At 50.4% G+C, this 25229-nt stretch overlaps 1 protein-coding gene across 5 annotated transcripts in view; it reads left to right on the forward strand.

Annotated features, from left to right (window-relative positions):
* KCNIP1 (potassium voltage-gated channel interacting protein 1) overlaps positions 1 to 25229 on the forward strand; it is a gene marked incomplete at both ends in the record, with an annotated part of 357480 nt that overhangs the window by 123095 nt on the left and 209156 nt on the right. For 3 of the 5 annotated variants that reach the window (XM_079918446.1, XM_079918444.1, XM_079918447.1), the window contains one exon: positions 10559 to 10619. The exons of the other annotated variants lie outside the window; for them this stretch is intronic. In XM_079918446.1, coding sequence (XP_079774572.1) covers positions 10559 to 10619 — 61 coding nt within the window. Of the gene's footprint in view, positions 1 to 10558; positions 10620 to 25229 lie in introns of those variants that run through there. 5 annotated transcript variants of the gene reach the window in all.

Genomic DNA, 25229 nt, shown 5'->3' on the forward strand with positions numbered 1-25229 from the left:
CAATCCACAAATGACGATTATACTTGTCAATTGTACAACTACGATAACGGCAGCTATTACCATTGGGAGGCACTGGATAAAGGGTACACAGGACTTTTCTGTACTATTTTTGCAGCTTCTTGTGAGTCTATCATCTTTTCAAAATAAAAAGTGAAAAAAAAATCTCCCATGGCCCCTCATTGCTCTCAGCATAAAATCCAAACTGCGCCAAGGACCACAGACCCTGCACAAACGGGCCCCCTGGCCTCCTCTGGAACCTCTCCCCCTCCCTCCTCTCTGTGCCTGGAGCTCCCAGCTCATTCCTTCTGCAGGGCTTGGGCCTTGCTCTTTCCTTCAACTCAGGTTCTCTCGCCCCAGTTCTCTGCTTCTGGGAGAACTATGAGTTAAAGCTCTTCAGTTTAGCAGACATCAGTGAGACATTAGCAGACATCGGCGAGACATGGGCGAGTCTAGCTCTGGGTAAATGGTAAAATGCTAGATCAAGCTGCATACAGACGCCAGGAAGTTTCCAACCCTGGAGATCTTCAGGAAGATCTGATTGTTTCCGGATGACTGTCGCTCACTTCAGTCATCTATCGCAGGTTTTATCACATCAAGTCACCCATGGTGGCAGGACGTGCGTTCTCCAAAGTCCGTCCAGCTGTAGGTTCAGGAAATCCATAAATGAGGTTGCTCTGCCCATCGGGGCCCCACCGTGAGAGTGAGCTTCCTTAGGGCCAGGAGTGAGCCACTTCTCCTCTCTCTGCATCTCTGGCACCATCATGAGACAGGCGTGGCAGAGCAGGGCCTCAGCGGATGCTGGCCAAATCATTGGAGGGACTGGCTGGGAGCTCATACATGGTAGACAGCAGACTCAGGTCTGGCGGTGTGGGAAGCAGGCGAGGAGCCCTGGTGTCGTCTGCAGACTTCCTCAGCTTCCTCTTAGCGGCCTAGATTTTAGCAAACTGCATCAAGTCCTTATGGTGCACCGCTCATCTGCACGGCATCCTCCATCCAGAACGGCCCTGAGCTGCGGGCACAAATACTAATGTACCATGCAAATGCCAGCCCAGAGAAAGAGAGACCTGGATTGTCAGTTAGCTCCCCCAGTGCTAGCTGGAGCACCCAACCCCCTCAGCCACTAGGGCCAGCCCAGTGCAAGAAGGGACAACAGAAACAGAAATCATCTTGAAAAGCCGATGTTGTCACGCCAGTGTCTTGTGGCAGCCCGGGGAAGGGAGCTTCAATACGGGGGGAGGAGAGGGCCAGCCTGGCTGCTCCGGAAGGGGGCTCCCGGGGTGCTTGGGAGAAAGGGTGGGTCCCTGCTCTTGGACGTGCGGCATCTACCTTCCCCTCTACCTGGCCACCTGCAGGCCAGGTCACCTGGGTACCAGCTTCAAGTGCACATGCCCCGTGGTGTCCTCTAAGCCAAGACAAGGCTCTTTGCAGATACTCTCCTCTGACCCGGGATAGTCACCATAGGAGGGAGGACAAGTGGTCCCCATCACCCCACTTGATCTCTGTTTCCTCTAACTTCCTTCTGTTCCCTTACCCATTCCTCTGCTTTCTTTCCTTGGTGGGTGAAAGCATGAGTTTTGATGACAGATAGAACTGGGTTCAAACCCTGATGCTACAGCTCACTCCACCCACCTAGGTGGCCTTAGGCAAATCACATCACCTCTCTGATCCTCAGTTTGTTCATCTGTAAAATGGAGAGGAGAGCAGAGCCATCGAGGTATTGCAAGGATCGAGTTTTGAGTAGTTAAGAATTTCAGGCAACATCCTCTGGTGTGCTAGAAATGTTACTCTGTTTATTTCTTAAATTCTGAACTTAATTTCTATTCACGTTCCCATTCTTGGAGGGAAGAAATGAAATCTCAATAAACTCAGGGTGCCCCATCCCCCGTAGTGTTGCCTGGGGGTTATGAAACATTGAGCTGGGGAGTGGGCTCAACCATCAGTGTGCAGCCTGTCCAGGCAGGCAGCCTCCAGAGGTCCTGATTCCCGTACATTCTGTGGTCACAGCACCATCCAGGTCAGAGGTGGGCCCCCCAGCCTAGAGCCTAGGTTTGATGGTTCTCTGGGGCTTTCTGGGCCTCACCCCTCCTGATCGCAGGGGGAAGAGTCTTCTCCTTGCCAGACTCGACAGGAAGAGACGGGTCAGGACCTCGCTCCCAGAAAAGATGCACCGTGTGCAACACTCCACATAGAGGGCTGGTGGGGCTGCAAGTGGGTCTCAGGGCCATGTCCTCTCACCCCTCCATCCCCCCACACCCCGCTCTACTTAGGAAAGAGGCGAGGCATCCTCTGCCCCCAGATGCCACCACAGTCTGGGGTTTTAGAGCTGAATGTTCCACTGGAGATGGGTCAAGGACACACTCTTCTATCCGCTCTCCAACTGGCCTTTCATCTTAAGCCAGAGCCTTTGTAAGTTAAAATCCAAGAAGGTGACTCCATTGATTCTGTGTCATCTTTGCCCCAGGCAGTAAATGCCACAGGTCTCAATGTGGAGGAGGGGATGTGCTCACAGGACAAAACACAAGAAATACCTCCCAATATCTTGTAGTTTTAAGTTGCCTCAATTCTGCAGCCCCGTCCCAGAGTCAGCCCTCCGCGTAACAGCAGCCACGATTCTTTTCCACGTTCCTTCCTCTCTCTTCAGGCTCCAGTTGCTGCAGCAGTGCTGGGAAGCTGGGAGCCGGTGCTGACAGGTTCAGCCAGCTGTGTAGGGCCAGGAGCGTTCATCGCTGGCATTATTACTAATCATCACGCAGCTTGGTAGCTGCTCCCTCCTCCCCTCCCAGCTCACTTCCTCCAGGGTCTCCAGTCTGTAGGAGCCCTGGAGGGAAAACAGACCCAGTGTGCATCCCTGAAGGCTGGTGGCCAGGGCTGCAGCTCCCAGGCCCTAAGGGTATGGGTGAGAGCAGCACCTGCCAGTCAGAGGGCCAGACTCCCCTCCATATCTGTCCCTCAGCTCTAAGATGCTACACCATTCCTATGAATCCCCAGAGAAACGGTGCTAGAAGAAATCAGTTGCAACAGCAGCTGGAGGACTTAGGGCTAGACAGGGAGTGTGAGCTCTGGGGTCAGATCACCTGAGTTCAAGGCCAGTCTACTACTTCCTTGCTGTGTGACATTGAGCAGGTCACTTAGCCTCTCTGTGCTTTGGTTGCCTCATATATACAATGGGGCATAATGAGAGTACCTACCTTATGGGGTATCGAAATCATTAAGTGGGACTAGGTATGTGACTGGCACATAGTAAGAATGGCATAGATGGTGCCTGCCGTTGTTACTGTAATTGGTATATAACCTAAGGAGAATAAAGAAGGGCAGTGAACGCAATTGACTCCTGGACATTTACCCAAAATTATGGATCCATATTTTGCACACACTTTAAAAAGATAAGAAATTCTGCCCATGGTTTCTGTCCCCATTGCCCCAGCCATTTCAGCATCACCTGTCCACCCTGCCACACCACTATGGTAATTATCCAGGGCACCCCTGCCCCACTTCAGCCTTGCTCTGCCCCTTGCTCTCACCCCCACCCCCTCTAGCTCCATCCCTTTCTACCCAGTTCCACCCTTAATTTCTCCACCCTGCCTCCACCCTGAATTTTGCCCTCCTAAGCTGCCCTAAGTCCCTGCTCTTGCTGAGTCCAAACTTTTGGGTAGGGACTTTGGGTGGGACAGGCCAGCCTGGCCAGGGTCAAGGGCCAGTTTTTTCACTGGCAGAGCTAGAAAGGTCATTCCCACTGTTTCTTGATGAAGTCTGGGATGTTATAGGGAGTTGTTTATCTGCCCTTTGCCCCTTGGTCTGTGGCTGTCCAAGCCAGTGGGCATAAACTTCTGCAACCCCAGAGACCCACTCAGGGTGTGATAAACAGGAGGCACTCACTAAATGCACTCATCAAATTGTGACTGAATGAATGAGTGAGTGAATGAAGGTTAATGATGATGTTAACGATGACCAGCATCCTTCCTGGAGCCTTGCAACCTGCCAGGCACTACTAGGCTAAGGCACCTGAATGCTGCTTCTCATTTAACCCTCATAGCAACCCTAAGACATTGGCATAATTATTACCCCCATTTTACAGAAGTTGAAACTGAGGCTCAGAGAACTTAAAGTCACACAGCTAAGAAATGACTGGATCAAATCTCTTCATATAATTTTCCACCTTAGGAAAGAGTTTCTTAACCAGGTGTCCAGAGATGTGCTTCAGTGGGGAGAGTCATGAATGCCATAAAACTTTATGCAAAATGTGAGTGCAGGCAGGCACAGTTATTTTGGGGAAGCAGTTTCACAGGTTTCATCAGATACTTAAATGTCTGAACATATTTGATTCCACGTCTCCAACCCTTCCTCCTTCCAGCCATCCTTCCATCCACCTCCGGGAGCCATTTGATCAATTTCATGAAGCCCCTGCCTTGTGCCGGGTCTAGCGCGGCACCCATGGCTTCTCTGGCCTCCACACCACGTAATGTCTCAGATAATGCAAGCTGAGGTGCTCTGGAATGTCATTCCCACCTCCCTGGATCTGGGTAATTCAGAAGGGCTTTGCTGCCAATGTCTGGGCTGCGTGGGTGGCTGCACTCTGTCTGAACTCGTCTCAGCGCCTGGTGGAGACTGTTCCAACGCTGGAACATGAAAGGGAAACACTTGAGGCAGTGCAGCGGTCAGGACACAAAGGGCAGAGCCTGTGTCCTAGCTTCCCCTGCATTCCCTGCAGCCCCCATCAGCCCCACTCCCTCAAGGGGCGTGATCAGCCTCGACAGATGAGGCCATGCTTGACGCATGAGGACGTGGCCCAGGAGAGGCTCTTCCTAGGCCCAAGTCCTATTCCAAGGTCTTTTCTTGCTCCTGAGAAGATGGGGAAGAAGGTGCTTGCAAAGGAGACCCAAAGGGGAAACTGAGGAATGGAGTTAGCATTTTCTGAGCCAGGACTGTGTTCCAGCCGGGGAAACCCTGTGCCGGGTGCTTCTGCAATCATGACCTCTTTCAGCCTCACCTTGCCACTGACATTGGTGGGATGGTTCCTCTTGCAGATGTGCAGAGAGTGAGACTTTCAAAGGTCAAAGAACATGCTCAAGGTCACAAAACAAGCACCACATGTGAAGCCTGAAGCTCTATCTACTTCCCTGCCCTCTGGAGAGCTCCCCCTCCCCCCTCCTCCCTCCCCCTCCCTTCCCCTTCCCTCCCCTCCCCTCCCCTCCCCTCCCCTCCCCCTCCCCTCCCCCACCCTCTCCTCCTCCTTCTCCTCAAGACATCACCAGTAGTTTGCAAACAATTATCCTACCTGGCTTCTCTGAGCATCCCCTACCACCTTATCCCATACTAACCTGTCCCCTCCCGACTGCAGTTTGTAATGATGAGAGCATCTGGTTGTCTTCAGCCCTAGATCACCAGCTTCCTGAGGGGCAGGGACTCTTGCCTCTTCTTGTTCGTTACTGATCCATGTATTTAAAATAGTGCCTGGCAGGTAGACGGTGCTTAATAAATATATGTTGAATGAATGAATGAATAACTAAATGAGCCCCAGAGCAAATAATAATAAATGACATTTGCAGAGTGCTTTACAGAGTGTTAAAACACTTTCCCTTTACTTTATCCAACTCAATCCTCACACCAACACCCTTGAAGGGGACCTGTTCACGTTTTACAGATGAAGCGGCCCAGGCCAAATTCACATGTAGGAAGAGAAGTGGGATTTGATCCCAGGTCTAGAGGATGGGGCCCTTTCCCTGTCCTGAATGACCTCAGTGTGAGTATCTGTGGAACACTTAGGACGTCCTGGGCCAGGCTGAGCTGTGCTGGAGGGGGACGGGGGAAGAGAGTGTATGCTTTGCTTTCTAACAGCTCACAGTCTATTCGAGGAGGCCAGACATGCATGTGGAACATTTGGGAAATGGTACAAGACAGCAGCTAGCAGAGTGCTGAATTGCACATGATCAGGTGCCAACCACTTTCCCTTCCTTGACTAATCTGAGTCTTTTAATACCAGATGGGGACCCTGAGAATAGATTTCCTCTGAAATAGATGAAGAGCAAGATGGAAGCCAAGGGGAAGGCTGTGAGTTACTCATTTTCACACGGCTCTAGCCCGGCACGATGTCTGGCCCTCAGCAGTCCACTCTCCCTAACTGGCCACACTCAGTGCCGGACGCCTACTCAGGACCTCGCACACATGACCTCACCACTCTTCACGGCAGTACTGCAAGGCAGGTACTAATGCAGTCCACAGAAGGGGAACGTAGAGTTCAGAGGAAGGACTCATCAGGCCCAAAGTCACACAGCTAATAAGGGACAAAATCGGGATTTGAACCCAGATCTAGCAGCCCCCCAGATTCATGCTCTTAATCTGACACTGCTGACTGTGTGGTGGGAACTCAGCGAACTGCCCTTGTCCGCAAGGATGGGAAGAGACATGGCTGAGGGAGCAGTGAGGAGAGAGGGAAGCAAGGAACACAGCTTGTGTGTTTCGTAAACAGACAAGCACGTGTCTGCTTCAACAGGATCTCTGCGGGTCTCTGACAATCTCACCCTTTCCCCCCGTAAGCACCCTCCCAGGGGTACCCTAAGGAGTCCTATATGGGTACTCATGTCAGAGGAAAGGCAAGGCCTTGCCTCCAGAGACTTCTGAGGGCATGCACAGGCCCTGTGAGTGTGTATGTAACTGCTCAGGCTGCTATAACAAGATGCCACAGACTGGGTGGCTTAAACAACAGAAATTTAGTTTCTCACACTTCTGGAGACTAGAAGTCCAAGATCAAGGTGAGGTGCCGGCTGGGTTGGCGTCCGGGGAAAGCTCTCCCCTGGGGTGGTAGATGGTTGCCTTCTCCATGCTGTGTGTGCACATGGTCTTTTGCTGATCACACAGTGGTGGTGGGAGTGGGGGCCCTCTGATATCTGTTCTTATAAGATCATTAAGGACACTAATCTCATGGGGTCAGGGCCCCACACTTATGACCTCGTTTAAACCTTAATTACTTTCTTAAGGGCTCTATCTCTAAATATAGCCACTCTGGAGGTTAGGCCTCCGACATATGAATGTGGGAAGTACACAAACATTTCACCCACAACAGGGTGAATGAGAGAGCAGTCAGAGCCAGAGACTGCATGAGCTGACTCACCTTCCAGGGTAGAGGGAGTCACAGCCATTGAAATCCATGTTGGTTGGGACTGGCAAGATCACCTAAGCGAGTACACTATATCAGGACAGCAGGAAAAATGGTGAGTGATGGGAGGCTCCCTCTCTCTCCATGTAGTTCTCTCTTGCAAGTCTCCAAGAGGCAGGGATCCAGGCTGTTGTTTTCTTCTTCTCTTGTCCCTCATACTTGTCGTGTATTCCTACTTAGACACATTCTTTGTGAGCATCTCATGGGTGATGTCTGCTGCATTGTACTGTGTGGGTGTGTGTGTATTTATCTGTAGATAATACCTACCACACAGGGCATCATCAGGATTAAATGAACTTTTATGCATGTATAATAAATATCTGGTACATGGTAGGTGTACGAATGAACAAATATTTGTTGAATGAATGAATCTTCACTTGGGAGAGTGTGCTTCTTCCTTTGAAAGGCAAGGATGATCTGGTAATCATCAGTTGTTACTTACTAATTGGGTCACTGAGCAAAGAAAATTATTAGTTCATTCTTTCCTTCATTCATTTATTGAACATAGACTGACTGCACCCCTGTCAGAAACCAAGGGTTAGGCAGACCGTGTAGAGCCAAGGGTTAGGCAGACCGTGTAGAGCTAAATCAGGAGCAGTCCCTGCTCTTAAAGACCTTGCAGTCCAGAGGGAGAGACAGACAGGGAAGGGGACAATGAGAACCAAGGTAGTGAGTGCTCTGATGGGAAAGAGTCCCCACATGCCGTAGGAACCCCAAGGGGGATACCACTGGGGCCCAGAGAGGGATTCCTGGAGAAACTGACACCTGAAGTAGATCTTCAAGGGTGAGCTCAGTTTGTCAGATGGAGAAAGGGTTGAGGGACATTCTAGGCAGAGGGACAGCCCTGAAGCACAACCACTGAGGGTACCCTGGGGACTAGTGAGGGTCTGTGTGGCTAGAGCCCCAAAGAGAGCAGGGGCCTTGGGAAATGAAGCCAGACCACTAAAGGGCCTCATAATTCCTGCTCAGCAGTTTGAACTTTGTCTCGGTGACTTCATTTTATTCCCACTGCTCAGATACAGCCAGTTGTGAACTCCTCTAGATGACCTTACTATTTCTATCTGTACAATGGAGCAATTCATCTGCTTCTTCAGAGGGCCTTGGGGGCGAAGGAAGTGAGAGAATGGCATCCTAGCCTTTTGTAAACTCTCAAGTGCCGGTCCTGGTCACTCAGGTAGTGTGGAGCTGAGCAGAGGCCCGAAGGTGAAATGGCTTGGTGCTCCGTCCAGAGATTTTTGAGAAAACTGGGGGCTGTACCATCACCGTCTCCCCAGCAAGGATCCCTCTGTTCCTTAAGTCCTGGCCATCCTAGTGGGTCCTGTTGTGACCCCAGGCTTCAGCTCCACCCCCACTTTTCTTCCCTAGCAGGGAGGGCAGGAGGGAGGCAGGGCCGGCCCCTACCTGTCCTGCTCCATCATCCGGGATTCCAGGCCTCATGGACACAGATAAGCCCTGAACTGGCAGTTAGGAGAGCTGAGGCTTTAAATCTGGTGGGACCCAGAGGAGAGCTCCCCAGCTCAGTGGCCCACAGTATCCTCATCTACCAACAGGAGTGTCCCCATCACACAGTGATGACAGAGACCTGGGCTCCAAGTTCTAATCCCCTTTCCTGGCTAGGTAACTTCAGGCAAATTTCCTGCCCTCGGTAAGCCTCAGTTTCTCTCTGTGGTGATGATTAGACACGACCAGACTAACAGTCACAGGGTGTGGGGTGATGTGAGCTATATAGCAACAGGCCATGCGAATGAAAGGGATGGGTGTTATTAAGCGCACCTTCCCTGTTGCACCAGATAGGACAAGTGCTGGGAGTTGAGAAAGCATGAGGTGCTGAATAGGTGGATAAAACCAGTCAGGGTCCCTGGCCAAGTCGCAGACCACCTGTGTCCTGCAGAATGGCAGCTAATGGGCTGGAACGAAGGGGAGCTCTGTATCCTTGGGGTAGGACTGTATGCCCGTATGGCTTCGAGTCAGTGTAAACATGGGTGACTGTGATGCTCTTTTGCACTGAACGTGTGTGCGTCTGCATACCTGCGTGTTCGTGTGTCTACGTCTTGTGTGGAGTCCTAGGGATGCACCTGTGGGTGTTATGGACTATGGGTCTGTGTGTACAACAGCAACATCTGTGTGGACTTGTGGAACCTGTGCACATATGTTTGTGTGACTGTGTGCATGAGGCCATATGTCGGGAAACCCGATGACCTGCAAGCACTGCTTATAGTGGGAACCCAGGCAGCTCAGGAAGGGCAGCTCCTCCTCAGGCTTCGGGGGAGCAAACCTTGCATTTCAGCACCACCGGGGGGGCTGAGGAGAATCCAAACGGGTAGACCCAAACTTTGCCTTTTTGCATGAGAAGTCAAGATAGGGTTTGGGGTCCTGCCCCCTAACGATAGCTTGTAAGTTCTTGGGGGTCAAAGAGGGAGAAGGATGAAGGAGGGAGAGAGGGAAGAAACAAAAGAGAGTAAGGAAGTGTCCATAGGGGCCGAGGGCTCCTTTCCCCTTCCCAATTCCCTGTCATTCAAAGGTGGCCCTGGCGCCGGAGGAGCAGGAGGGCACCTTCCTCCTAAGACATCCCATTCTGTGGGTGGAGCAGACTTTGCCCCACCCCATAAAGATTTCCCTTGAAGTCAAATGAAACAACGCACCCCACGCAGGGACACACACACACACACACACACACACACACACACACACACACAGACACACACACACACACACACACACACACACACACACACACACACACACACGTTCTCCCGAGAAGCAGTCTGCTGCCCCCTGAGCCTCACCCATCGGCCAGGCGTCCGCACCCCGCGCCCCTCGTGCGCCCCGGCCCCGCCCCGCCCCCCCGGGGTTACCCGCCGGCCGCTCTCCGCGCGCCTCAGACTCGCCTCGAGCGCGGCAGGCAGGCAGGTGCGCGCGGCTCCGCTCCACGTCGTCCCCGCTCTGTTCATTCATGATTGGTACTCGGCCCCCCGAGACCCAGCCCGAGCGCCGGGAGGGGAGCCGAGCGTGCGGCAGGAGGGGCGGGCGAGCGCGGCTCCCGCAGCGCACGCGGCGCTGGCTCAGGAGCCTCGGCCGGGCGGGCGCACCGGCCCGGTGTCCAGCGCCAGGCAGGCTTCGGGGCATCGTTCTCGGTCCTCGGCGAGGGAAGCGGCAGGGCCCGCGTCCGAAGGCTCGCCAGGAACGGCTAGCCCTGTGAGTCAGTGCATGTGCGGGGCTGAAGAAGGATAGAAAAGGCTCCCAGCGCCCCGGCCCCACGCTCGCTGAATACCAAGCTGCGGCGAGCTGCGGGGGGCTTTTTTTTTACCTCCCCCAATTCGGAGTAGAAGAGCCACACTGATTTCCTTCCAGTGGAGGGGAGGGGCAGGGCCCGAGGTCCCAAGTCGCACACAAGTCTTCGCTGCCATGGGGGCCGTCATGGGCACCTTCTCGTCTCTGCAAACCAAACAAAGACGACCCTCGAAAGGTAAGCCACCTCCTTCTTCCTTTTGTTCCCCTGGCTGGGTTTGGGGGTGCTCGGTGCTGGGATGGGGTGTGCCTCCTGCCCCCCTTGGCCCGGACCCCCCTCCCCATGAGGAGTGGGTTCAGGTTCCTGTAACCAAAGGAGTAAGAAACCGGCGGGAGGATTGGTGTGAATACCCGTGAGCTGGCAGAGGAGGGACCCAGAGTGGGCTGCGGCCTCAGGGGCCACGGAACCTCTCCGGGGCACCAGGTGCCAGGACCCTACTCCTGGAGGGATCTCTAGGCACAGAAGGCAGAGACAAATTCACAGGTGGGAGGTGGGGACGACATTGTCTGAGTGTACATGTTGGGAAGCTCTTCCCGTTCCCATGACCGTTGGTGTTTGTGCGACTGTGGGCATCCAGCGAGGGTGCTCACGTATTCACTCACTGCCCCCCACCCCCACCCCCAGCAGCGATGCTGTGCAGACCTGGGGGTCCATCATCAGGGAGAGAGTGCTTTCTGCAAGCCAAAAGGAATCAGCTGCTGGCAGGTGATAAAACTCTCAGGGCTCGTGTCCTGGTGGCTTTAGGGAGTTGGGAACCAGGGCATCACACGAGGGTGCTGCCGCGCTCTGGGAGCCGCCTGAGAGCTGAGAGCACTGTCAAGGTCTGGTGAAGAGGTGAGCTGACATCAGGGATTAGAAAGCATAATATCCCTGGGTCCCTCCTGCCTGCACTTCGGCTGAGATAAGCCCAATCTCACCAGCGGGACAATCATGAAACGGGCCCATGTGAAGTTGGGGGAAACGTGTTGCACCGCGGCGGACAGTGCAGGCCTCCTATCCAGCTGTTTGAAAGTTGGTTGTTGGAATAAAGACACTGGATGCAGTTAGGAAAAAGAATATGATGGGTTTGGTTTGTTTGGTTTTTATGCTGAAATACTACTGTGAGTGGTAGAAGGATTTTAAGTAACCTGACAGTTAAACCTTTAAGTTCTGCCGTTGGAGCCCAGGTTCTGGTGACAGGTGAGGTTACAGTTCCTACCCCTTATGCTGGCTAGTGATTAGATCAGCGGGAGGATAATGGTGGACCCCAGGGTGCACAATGAGTCCACTCTCAAGACTTGGTTGGTCTTTCCTGATTCAGTAGGAAAGTCTGCATCGCAGAGATAGCTCCCCATGAATAACTTGTCTTTGTGGGATCTCGACATCTGGCCCAGTCCCCAGAGGCATCAGGCTGGCTGAATACTGAGGAATAGGATCTCTGGGTGAAGATCTCAGGTGATGAAGCTGGGTTGGCATTCAGAGCCTAGAACATGGGAAGAGGCTTCGACCCATTTGTCCAGCTGCATTGTACATCCTCCTGGCAGGGAAGAGACTGGGTGCCGTTTTACCAGTCCTAGGCAGGACAGGTCTGCAAGCCTTGGCCCAGGACCTTGACATTAACAGCCCCACTTCTCACGGATCCTCAGATACTGCTTGACTGGGGACAACGTTCAGCGCAAATCCTGGTCTCCTTCCCCACCATCTGACCACCATGAGGTCCCAGAGGCCAGGGGACTGTGGGGATAAGAAACTCAGGGATTTGTTTTAATATATTTTCAATGCCTGTGGCACTCCTGGGAGGCAGCTAGGTGTCACAGAAAGATCTTGGACCCTAGAGTCCAACAGATTCTGGGTTCAAATCTCAGCTCCATCGCTCCTTCCTTACGTGACCTCAGGCAGATCCTTTCACCTGTCTAAGCCTCAGTTTCTTATCCATAAAATGGACAGGATACTATCTCCTGGCAGGAAACAGGGTGTGGAGGGAGTGGAGAGAAGGAGGACCCTGCCTCATCTACTGTGTCGGCCGCAGCTACCAGGGACCCAGAGGAGATTGCTGAAAGATGCCAAGATCAACTGAATGATGGATGTGGAGTTCCTCCCCTAGGGCTGGGCAAAGATTATGAGCTGAGACATTGCTCAGACGTTACTGTCTCCCATTCCCTTTTCCTACACAAAACTGCAGGTCACCCCAGATGGATTCCCAAAGGATTCCAAGAGGCCAGAGCTCTTTGCTTCTCTCTCATAGGAGTCTAAGAAAAGAGAGGAGGGGGCACAGCATTCAGCGAGCCCCTGCTGTGTGCCTGACACAGTGCTAGGTGCTTTTTCTGCGCATTCTCACTTAACTGTCCCAACAACACTTGTTTGAAGCTCATTGCGGGTCCAGGGCTAGTGGATGGGCTGCCATGACAAGCTGCCCCGAGCCTGGGGTGTCTGGTCAGCCCCATCTGCACACAGCCACACCACACTGGCTGGAATTGTCCAGGGCTCCAGCTACGTACATCCCCCCCCCCGCCCAGGCCTTTATCCTGGAGCAGAGTCTTATCTTCCTGTCTAGCTCAGTGGAGTGCTGGTCAGCAGAAGACCCTTTCTTCAGGGCTTGGAAACTGGCTGGAAAGGCTAGTGATCAGGGATCCCTTCTTGGTCAGGTTTCTTGCCCCATGGAGACCTAGGTTTCACCTTTGTAAAAGGCGGAAGTTACATTAGACATTTTCTCAGGTTCCATCCAGTTCTCAAATTTGAAGATTTCTGTTGCTGATGCTCTTACCAGAGCTGCCACTATGATGTCTGAGACACCAGCCTCAGAGCTAATTGCAAACAGTCAGAAGAGAGTGGTGGAGATTTTCAACTCGGGAATCGGTCTCCCTGCTGGGTTCAAATCCAGGCTCTACCAGTTACTAGCTGCGTGACTAAGCCTTATTTTCCTCAACTGGAAAACAGGGACAGTAGTAGTTACCATCTTAAAATAGCTGTTGTGCTGTGTGGATTTCAGGAATAATGCAAATCAAATGCTTAGCACGAGCTCTGCTACATAAGTAGTCAGCAAATTTTAACTACTATTCAATTTATGGCTCTAGTGTTTAGGGCTTCCAAATGCCTCGAGTAAGCCATCCTGGAAGTAGTCCACGCCTGTTGGAATCCTCACAGCTCAGTTCTGGAGCGTTCCTTCTGCCGTGTCCAGGAAACTAGGACCCAAACCTCACGTGCTCAGATGCTGGTCCTGTTGCTGCAGCCCCTGCTGACCTCTGCTTTGTGGCTGGTCCTGAAAACATTGTATCTTGTTTAACAAATACCCTGCATGTTTTGAAAATATAATTTGGAATCACATACATATAAAGCTGCACATGATTTAGTGGCGAGGGACATGCCTAGCCCAACCTGGGTGTTCAGGGAGAGCTTCCAGAAGGCCACAGAAATCTAAAGTAATTGAAGAGCTATGTCACTGAATAAGAAAGTTTCAAATTCATTTCCTATCCTTCTCTCCGTTTGGGACCTTTGTTTGTCGTTAAGTAAGAATGAGAAAAGTCCTGCCTCAGAGATTCAGCCTCTGCATCCCAGTCCCGGGTAGGGTTTCTGGCTCCAACAGTTTTGTATGTGTTTATCATACGAAGGACACGGCTCTGGGCTTAAAGGGTCAGGATATCAGGGGTGATCAGATGAGGATCACGCAGGTGCAGTGGCTGGGCCTCTGTGAGGGGCAGGGGGCGAGAGAATTTAGGGAGAACGTCACTAGCCCAAGGGCATCTCAATGGAAATTTGCCTATAAGCAAATAAGCCTACTTTGCAGGGGTGGCTGGGTTATCCATCTGCCGTGACCGAGGGAAAGCATTCAGAACCTTCAGGAAGGACTGAGCTTGGGATCTCCAGAGTGTTCATTCAATAGATGAGCCAACAAAATCACACAGCTTTTAGATGCTTTTTCCAAGGCTACATGGCAAGTTAAAGACACATATGGGACTGGTCCCCTCACTCCTAGACCAGTGAGCATCTCGGGACCTTAGAGACCTGATGGAAGCACAATATTCCTGATGAGGCCAGGTTTGGGGGTTATTGCTCCGGGCAGCATGTTCTCCCAGCATATTCTCCCAGGAAAAATCTGGGAGACCAGTGGGAGGCAGCCAGGCGTAGAGAAGCAGTAGCCCCGCCGTCACACTGTCCTGGGCTCAAGGGACCTTTGGCAAGTCATTTCACCTTGGAAATGTCAGTGTTCTTATGTCTAAAAGAGGAATACTGATTTACAGAGGTGTCCATGCCTGAGCATTACCCATTTCTGCATCTTTATCCATCCTTTTAACTCTGTGTTACCCTTCCCCCCACTGCCTTGTCTAATAGTTAAAATTCTACCCACATTCCAAGACCTCACTCAGCTATTTCCACATTCAGGAAGGCTCCCCCAAGCCCTGGAAGGAAGCAACTTCTCCCATCTAAATTCCTTAATCTTTTAAGGTGTACATTCTCATGACTTTCAAGTCATGCTTTGAATTAGGCAATTGATGGAGGTGTTAACCCCTCACCCCATCCCCAGAGCATCAGCTTCTCAGGGGAGCTGCTCTGAATCATCCTTCATAGTCCCCAGCTTGGTTCCTTGCACATAGTAGGTACGCCATAAATCTTTTCTGGAGGAACTTATAAATAATGGACTGCTTGGCCACTTTCTGTTATTTCCTGGAATTGCCCACCCTGAAGCAAAAGTTAGCTTCCCACTGGAATTTCAGTTACCAGCCCTCTGCCTGGAATAAATTCTTTTCTTTGGTCTGCTGGCTTTGAATTGGCTTTGTCCACAGAATGTACTGAGTCTGTTTACTATTAAGCAGGGAAGTGCTGAGAACAGCGTTCCTGCTCCCCAGCCCCCCTGAGAGTCACAAAAGGACAGGGAGACCATACCCAGTGCCGGGCACAGTTCTGGTCCCTTTATCCCAGAAGAAAGTCAAGGAAGCTCAAAGCGAATGGGGAGAGGGAGATGGTAAAGACTGAAAGATGGAAGTGAAAGGACTACTGTTTGAGGTTTTTTTTGGCCTGGTCCCTGGAAAAGGATCGTGTCTTGGACTTCCTTATATGCCTGGAAGGGTTTTGCTCAATAAATGGTTTGTAAATGTACAAATGAGCAAGTGAATACATACATTAGCAAGTGAGTGAAAGAATGAATGATTGAATGAATGAGGGGATAAATAAATGAGTGAATGAATGAGGAAGCAGATGAATGACAGAAGGAATGGTTGAAGAAGTGAGTGCATGAGTGAGTAAATGAATCCATAAATTAATGAATGGTTAATGAAGTCCCAGAAAGGCTATGATAGGAGGCTGTCTTTGCATGAAGAGCATGGATAGTCATGCTACCCAAATCCTGGATCTAAGCCCCCCACCGTGGAACGTGGAAGGAGTCAGTGGTACAGGAGGTCCTGGTACAGATAATTAATAGTAAACTTAAAACAAGTGCTTCATGAAAAGCTGAAAATTATAAGTTCAGTCAAGAAGAGTTCTGGTAATTTTTTGGATATCTGTACCTTGGGGAAGGTGGGAAGATGGAAAAGTATCTCTAGGCTCTCTCTCTTTTGTTGATTCGTTCAAAAAACTAAAGTGAGGACCGACCCTCAATGCCCTCCCTTGTATTTCAGGTTCCCCTTTGTCTTGTCTAGGTGAGATCAAGAATCTGTGTATCTGTCCACTCAGTTATTTGTTCACTAAGTAATCCCGTAAGTGTCCTTTAACTTTGCTTCCCTGATGGTTCTACCCAAGATCCCCCTTGGCTTCCCCACTCTCCCTCCACTTCCACCTCCCAAGGTGAACTCCTACACACCCTTCAAGACCTCATTCAATGTCACCTCCTCCCAAGCTCTTGTGGGCAGAGCACATTTCTCCCTCCCCTGCTCCCCTACAGCTGTTGCTCCTTCCCTTGGCTGCAGTCCCGAACAATATGTGATTATGGATTTACGCATTCGTCTCTCTGACTAGCTCTCAGGGAATGAGTCTTATTTCAGGGCCTCTGTCAAGGCCTGTTGCTGATGGATGTTGTCTGCATGGAGATAAGGATGGATAGACCAGGTTGTGAGTCCCTGATGGCTCCAAGGAGTGCAGGAATGCGGCCTCGCTCATGGGGAGAAGTGCTGCAAAGTTCTGCATAATGGCCCTGGAGCTGATGTTCCCATTCATCAGGCAGAAGCCGAGCAGTATTGGGGGGCGGGGGGAGAGAAAGAGAGAGAGAGAGAGAGAGATACTGTGTGTGTGTGTGTGTGTGTGAGAGAGAGAGAAGAGAGAGAGAGACTGAGAGAGTTCTGAGACTTTCAGACAATTTGACTTATCTTTAAATGCTTCCCCTCCCTCCAGGTAGTGTTTTAAATAGGTCACCTTTAGGGAGTAGCTGTGATCAGTTGGGCTATCACTAGAGTAGCCGTGGGAGCAGAGCATTGGATTAATTCTTCTTATTCCAGGCCAAACTGAAAGCTTCACTGGGGCAGTTGGGGGATGGGGGGTGGCAGTGGGAGCTACAGTCAAATCAGAGAGTTAGGAATAGGGTGTGCAATGGTTAGGACCACTGGGTTAAAGTAAGAGACTTGGGTTCAAACTCCGACTCTGTGACTTCTTAGCTGAACCTCTCTGAGCCTCCGTTTCCTCCTCTCTAAGATGAGGGCAATGATGGTGTCTCCCTTATCTCCTTAGGGCTGTGGGAGGGGCCCAGGAGGTGGTGAGCACAGTGGTTCACAGAAGGTGAGATGATTCCAGCAGCTCGGGGCAGTAGTGGCTTTGCTGCTGCCTTTTGTCCCATCTCAGGGCAGGTCCCTTCCTCCTCTGTCGCTCCGTCTGCACTGTGACTGCATGATCAGTCTGCACGCTGATGGACGTTGGTGGTCCTTGGTGATCTCTGTGCCTTCGAGCTGTGGCCTCTGAGTCCACCCCGTGGGCCCCAGAGCCATCATAACTATGGCCACTGGAATCCCAAGCAGTTTCTCCAGTGACTTCTGTGGGAAGCCGTCAGTTTCAGATGATGACAAAATTCCCAACGGTGAGATAGGAGAACAGGGGTCATCAGCAGGGATAATAATAATAGTAATAGCTAACGTTGACCTGGCCTCGCTCTGTGCCAGGCGCCTTGCTCTGCCCTTTTCCTGTGTTATTTGATTAACCTCCTCCCAGCCCTGCAGAACAGACCCTACTACAGTTTCCATTTTGCAGATGAAGAAACTGAGGTTCCAAGAAGGGCAGTGCTTTGCCCAGAGTCTCACGGTGTACGGATAGCAGGACCTGGTTCCGGCTGATCCCAGAGCCTGAGCTTTTAACCTCACCAGCCTCCTCCCCTCCTGGCCTCCCCTCGAGGAAGAACAGGGTGTGTGGAGATGGGGGAGAAGGCATCCAGGGATAGACAAAGCACCTCATTAGCATATGGAACTACTGAGCCATCTGCAGGCCTTGAGCAAAATGCTTTTCACCCCATCTCCAACAGCCCCTGGATCTGTTTCCATTTAATCTGACACTCCAAAAGCCTGAATATGAAATGATTGGGGGCAGAAGGTCAATTAGCAAATTCATTAATAGGATTAAACATCTCTCCTCTGTGCTAATCATTTCTGTGAAGTAAATTCTTCTCCCTTTGTTACAGCCATCGTTGCCTGTCAGAGAAGGATGGAGCGCTTAAGTACCTCCAAGGCTGTTAGAATTTCAAACCATCAGAATCGGACCCCAGAATCAGTCTGTGTTTTCACAGGGTCCAGAGAGGCAGGGAGGGGTCAGTGGGTGGATGAGTGGTCATCCCTGCAAAGGAAACGAACGCAAGAACTTGCTGGTGTATTTGCTTTCTCATTAGTTCCCTTCCCGTCCTTAGCCACACATTGGCCTAAATCTGTATTACACATATATATGTGGTATAGCAGGTACAGACACATGCTCTTTTTTTTTTTTTTTTTTTTTTTTTTTTTTTTTTTTGCGGTACGCGGGCCTCTCACTGCTGTAGCCTCTCCCGTTGCGGAGCACAGGCTCCGGACGCGCAGCCTCAGCGGCCATGGCTCACGGGCCCAGCTGCTCCGCGGCATGTGGGATCTTCCCGGACCGGGGCACGAACCCGTGTCCCCTGCATTGGCAGGCGGACTCTCAACCACTGCGCCACCAGGGAAGCCCCCAGACACATGATCTTGATTAGACAGACCTGGATTCAAAACCTAGCTGTGCAATTTATTAGCTATGTGACCTCAGGCAGGTCCCCTTGCCTCTGTGAACTTTCGTTTCCACATCTAGAGAATTAAGATATTGATGGTAATTACCTCCAAGGTCGTTATGAGAATTAAATGCAATAATGCATGTAAGATACTGTGGTCAGAACATAGCAAGGGTGAATTAGAGGCAAGTTACTGTTGTTTGGAGCCATGCCACTCAAAGTGTGGTCCTCACACCAGCAACCTCTGCATCACCTGGGAGCTTATTAGGAATGCAGAGTCTCAGGCCCCTACTGACTCTTGCATTTTTAACAAGATCTCCTGGTGGCTTGGATGCCCACTGCAGTTGGAGAAACATTGACTTAGAGCACAGAGTATAGTGCGCATGTGTGTGTATATATTGATATATATGTATATATGTAATTATAGGATTATATATCAAACTGGCAGGGACCTTTGAAGCCTTCTGGTTTAAGTATCATTTTAGGATAACCAAACAAGTCCAGAGAAGGTGAGCGGTCTGCCCACAGTCACACAGCTTGAGCGTCAGCCCTGCGATCTGAACCCCAGGCTTCCCCAGCACTGCTTGTTTTTATATGAATTGCCAGGAAGTCAGATTTCCCCAGATCGGCGTTTCTGCAGTTGATCCTTTTTTCTTTTTTTTCCTTAAATGAAACAGAAGGGTGGGACCACGTATGCCCATTAAGTTTTCATTTGCTAATTTAAAATGTTATTCCAGCCAGGTGAGATCCTGAACCTTGCTTCTACCAGCCATCACCTTAGCTTTACCTCCAAGATCTATGCTACCTGAAGGTGTGGCAAGGGGACATTCTAGGTCTTCATCTAGTTGGCTTCCAAGACCGTAGGCCAGGACAGGGTGCAGGACAGACTGGTGTGAACTACTGACATCTCTCCACAAGGGTTTTCATTGACAATGCTCAGTGTGGCAGAGTAGGCTGGCCGCCCGGATTCTGAGCAAAAGCCTTTGTGTGGGATTTGAAGCCCGAAGACTTGACAGAAGTTAATAGGAATCTAATGGACAAAGGAAGGGCCTGAAGCGTGAAAGTCAAATGCCTTTTCCAGGGGGCCTAGTAGGATGTCTCTGTTGGAAAACAAACGAACCATCCTAGTTATGGTAGGAAGCTTTCTGCACTAAGCAATTAATCAGGACTCCTCCAGGGTAAATAGGCTTGTATAGGGTAGAAATTGGAGAGATGGGGAAGCATTGCTTGAAGAGGAGGAATTCTAACTTTTGAAGGCCTGCCATGTCCCAGAGCCTTCTGCGTGCCTAATCTTCCTTCATTTCTGTAGTAGTCCCATGATGGATGTTTTGTTATCCTCATTTTGCAAATTGGGAAACTGAGGCTCAGGGAAGTTCTGTGATCATCCAGTATTAGAGAGCAAGGATTTGAAGCATGTCTGATTCCAAGTTACCTCCTCCGGCCTGAGGGCACATCCAGGGCAAGCAGGCCTCTGACCCCCAAGAAGAGGTTGAACAACTGTGGCTGCTCCCGAGCTTTTAGAGACAGGAAATGACAGCCCCTGGCCTCCTCACCCATCCGACCTTGGAACCAGAAGAAGAGGAGGGCTCGGCTGGCGGCCAGGAGTGGGCTCTGGAGGCCACAGGGCGCCCAGCTGCCTTTGGGAAGCCAGTGCATTAGCATTCATGTGATGGACGCTGCACTTTCTCTCCATCCCTGGGACTCCTCCTTGTAAGACTCTCCCAGACGGTCAGATGGTCAAATTGCACAATCAGCAGGGTCTCTTAGAGAGTCTTCCCGGCTCTCTTCCTTCCCTTTCTTAGTGCTGACACTGGGCTCGATTAGACTCTTAAGCCCTAAAGGCCCAAAGGCTAAAAGACTGTGTCCCCACCACCAACTGCCTCACCATTTGCTACTTAGATAATTCGAAACAGAAACAGTAAGATAAGTCTAAAGAAATGAAATAAAATTCAGATTTTTCCCATGATAACTTTTTGGATCATTTTTTGAAATATACTTTCAAAACAGGTTTTTTCACAAGTTTTGATGCCTCTGCTTTGCTGGTGCTTTAAGCATCTCTTGAATGTGCCTGTCGGGTACTTCAGCCTCAGAGTTGGAACCAGACAAGAAAAAGAAAAAACTCATCTGTATTGAGCACCTACTGTGTGCCAGGCACTCTGCAAGGTGTTGACAAATATAACAATATTCTTAAGGCTTTTATAATAAGAAGAACAATAGTAAAAAGAAATGACGTGTGTAACACTTTGTACCAAGTACTATTCCAAGTACTTTTGATACATTAAACTAATTTAACACTCACAGCAATCCTATGGGGTATATACTATAATTATCCCCATCTAGCAAGTGAACTCTCCTACTATGAGAGGTAGGCATTCATCCCGCCATTTTATAGATGGGAAAACTGAGACTTGGCAGGAAGTGACTTGTCTAAGTCCCTCCAGGTGGCTGGTAGAAGAACCAGGATTCACACCAGCTCTGACTGACTCCAAATACAGCCCCACTCATTTCCTAGAAGCACTCTGCTTATTTGATATGTCCCCAGGGTGCACTATAAGGATGGGTGGGAAGGCCTGGGACTAGAGACTGAGTATTGAATCCTGTCCTAACTTTTTCAGGGGCACCCTTCACTCCCTGCTGCCTATTGCATGTGTCCCTGCCTTGTGCTACTATCCTGGGTTTTCCTGACCTGCCTGAGCCACCCCCTCTGCACATTGGTCCACACCGTGCAGCCTGTCCGGGAGCCACGTCAGGCTCCCATCTACTTCCCCTGAAGGAGAAGCTGCCAGAAGGAGATAAGAGTGATGTAGGACACTGCCTTTGCCCTCAAGGAGCTTCACACCGGGACAATAATAATAATATTAACCCAAATCTATAGAGCTCCGACTACGTGCCAGACACTTCAGCAGCTTGGTTTTTGTGTAAATCTTATAGCATCACGAGGAAGTCAGCACTGTTACTTGACCCTTTACAGATAAGGAAACTGAAGGACTGAGGCATGAGGAAGGCAATGTCCAATGTCTCATCTCTCATAAGTGGCCAAGCCAGGATGTGAACCCAGAGGGTTTGATTCCAGCGCCCGCATGCTTGTGTTATGCTGTGGGGCTTCTGGGGAGGGAAAGAGCATCTCCTCCTGAGGGGCAGGGCTGGAGAGTCAGAGAGGAAGGCCGAGAGAGGTGGCGTTTGAGGTTGACAACAGAGCTAGGGCTTGGCCCAGGCAGGAAGGTAGGTGGTGAAGTTCTAGGCGGAAGGAATAGCGTGAGAACGTCAGTGAAGCAGACAGCAAGAAAGGAGAAGGAATAAACAATGACAGTGATGCTTGGCACGTTTGTGACTTGGAGGATGTCACTGGAAAGGCTGTTATGAGAAATGGGAGGGAAGAGAACGGAGGCAGAGACCGGAGTCAGGCTGTCCACCTTTATTGAGGTGGAGGAAAGGGTGCTGGCAGGTGATAGAGAGCAAGGACGAGTACAGGACAAAGGAAGTGGGGATCAGGACTGTCCCTTCTCACCCCACCCTGTTCCCCAAAAGCCTCCCAGGGATCACTTCCGCCCGCCTCCGCTCCCCCCACCCTCCCAATGCACTCACTGTTTGTCCTGCATGATTTAGCAGTTGATCGCCTTGAATTGCTCTATAATCACTCCCTGTAAACATGCATCACTCTCCAGTAAGAGTACATTTTCCTCAACAACCGACCGGAACTTTTCTTTCTGCCCTTCTGAGCTCCTCCGAGAAACTCGACACAGTTCTGAGCCCACGAGTGGTACTTGGTGACTTGAACTGACATTTCACAGAGATGCAGGAGGACGTGGGATTCCCTAATTGGGATCAGTGTGGCAAAGAAACTTGGACATAGCTCTGACACCACCCCCTGTGCCTATCCACAGTATCTGAACGTCAAAGGCTGTGGTGTAGTGCAAAAACATAGAGCATTGGGGGCCATTCCATAACTGCTTACTTAGAGTTGATGGAGGAAAGAACAGGTGTGGGGTGTTGAGTAAAACAGAACCAGAGGCCAGTCTAACTCCCCTTATGAGCTGTGTGGTTTAAGAAAATTGCTTAACCCATCTCTGCATGTCAGTTTCTTCATCTGTTAAATAACTATCATGATATCAACTCATTGGATTGTGATGGGGATTAAGTGAGACAATGTGCATGTCTGTGGCAAACTGTAAGGCAATGTATAAATGTGGGTATCAATATGTAGATGGTGATAATGGTCACCGTGGTAGTAACGATCTTGATGATGGTGGTGGTGATGATGGTGGTGGTGTCGGTGTTGGTGGTAGCAATGATGATAGTCATAAGGGACGATGTTATAAGTGGTGGTGATAATGTTGATGATGGCAGAGGTGTTGGTGACCGATGATATTGGTGACTGGTGGTATTAATGGAAGTAATGGTACTGATGATAGGTGGTATTTATGGTGATGCTGGAGCATGATGATCTTAATGGTGATAATGATGATTAGAGTAGGGATAATGAGGATAGGGTATGAGTAGCGGTATTAGTGGTGTTAGTGGTGTTAGTGATAGGAGTGCTATCGTGGTAGTGTGGTGAGGGGTGGTATTAGTGGTGGTGGTGATAATGGCAGGGGGGATGTTGGCGATGGTGGTGGTAGTGTGTTGAGGGATGGTATTGTGGTGGTGGTGATAATGGCAGGGGGGATGTTGGCGATGGTGGTGGTGGTGATAGAGTGGTGGTGTGAGTAGTAGTGTTGGTGGCAGGATGATGGTGGTACTGGTGGTAGTAATTTAATGGTGCTGATGGAGGTAGTAGCACAGGTAGATTTGAGGCTGTCGTTCCCTTTGTCCAAACTATCTTCCTTGACTAGACTGCACAGGAAGATTTCCAACCCCCAGAATTTGAATTCCCCCAGATATATTTGTGAACAATAGGAATGAATAAGACAGTTCAGCCCATGCCTCTACACTTCTACTCTTATTCGTGGTTGGTACTTTCAGAATGCTTTTCATATAAGCTGCCTTCTCGACACTTGCCTTCCCAGCATGTAGCACATTGCCATGCCTGGTACATAGCCAGTCTTCGATAAATATTTGTGGAAGGCGAGAATAAAATTGCAGGATGAGGCTGTGTTCTTAGATGAACTCATCGGTTAAATGCCCCATCTTCAAAGGTATGTGGGGTGATCAGGCAGCTCCCCAGAACACCAGAATGTACCTGCACTCACGCCAGGACCAGGGTGGTTACTGCAGCAGCCCTTCTTACCTGGCAAGCTGGGAAGACTGCCTGGGTGGGGTGGGGGGGGCCCTGGAGGTCAGCCTGGCCCAACCACGTTCTGCCCTGATTCTGCACTGACTTCTGAATACAAGCAACAGTGGAGAAAATGGCATCTCCCACCAGCTGCTTCTGAAGGGTCCATGCTTCCTCCTCAGCGCCCGTTTTTTGTGTAGTAAGAAGGAGAGGCACATTCTGCTTCTAGAAAAGTTCTTCTTGGCAGCAATCCCTCCCCCCACCCCCGGAGGGAGGGATTATGGAAGTGGCTTCAAGTCCAGTACCTCCATAGCCCACCTTTTACCCTGGGCAAGTTAGAGTCACCTGTAGGGTCTCTGTTCATCTTGGAAAAGGAATAATCACATGCCGACCTTGTAGGGTTCTTGTGGCTTTTAGGTATGTGGCACATAGTAAGGGCTCAATGCATGGTAATGGTTCTTAATATTGGTAGCATTTATTATTCCTGTCACTAATGGAGCGATTAATATAATAGGTGATGAATAACGATAGACCAGAGATTTTGTGTGTCCCTCTTTGGTGGAACCTTTATGGCTTGGATTCACCTTGAATCCTCTGGTCCTGGAACTCTGAGCCTGAGGGGGTCCCCTGAATGGATCACATATTGTTGGTGGGGTTGTTTAGAAAAATGAGGATAACCTGTCAGCACTGGGGACCGGGTACTATTCTGTCACATAAGGAATTCAATTTGAAGACCAAATAGTCTTAGATTTAAATCCCAGGCTTACCTCTTATTGGCTGTGTGACTCGAGGTAAGTTACTAGGTGAACCTTAGTTTCTTTGTGTGTCCAGTGAGGTTTATAATACCGACCACATCAGCTCCTTAGAAGAGTATGAAAAATCAAGTGTAAATGGAGCTAAGGATGAGGATTTGTCTCCCAGGCAGCTCAGGACAGGAGGTAATGGAAAGACCAAAGTGGTTTTGGGATTAGAGCTGCCTGCAGCCTTATCTGTTATGGAGTTGATTTACTGTCCCCTAAAACCCTGGAACAGAATCAAGAAGGGGATGAAGGGAGGGAGTGGGGTCATAAGAGTATGGAAGAGAATGTAAACATGTAGAGTGCAGGTGTCAATAGTAGGCTGCCCACCCGTAGCAAGCACTCGATGCAGAGAGAATTCATTCACTGTTGGCATTTTTACTGTTGCGACTGTTATTGTTGTTCAAAGGTGTGTATGGGAATCCAGGTAGAAAGGAGAACCCAAGCGAAGACACCGAGTGAGGGGACAGAGGGATGGACAGAAGCTAGGCTGAATCTATTCAAGGTTACAAAGCACCGAGTGCCATCTGGAAAGGATGGAAACTGAGGCAGGCTCCCGCCCTTCCCCAGACGTCTCATATCACCCAGTGACTCTTTAAAGGGTGTTTGGTGCACGTGCATTTGTGTAGAGAGAGGTAAAGGGTGCTACCTTGAAT

The sequence above is a fragment of the Stenella coeruleoalba genome (genome assembly GCF_951394435.1).
Source record: "Stenella coeruleoalba genome assembly, chromosome: 3".
NCBI lineage: Eukaryota > Metazoa > Chordata > Mammalia > Artiodactyla > Delphinidae > Stenella > Stenella coeruleoalba.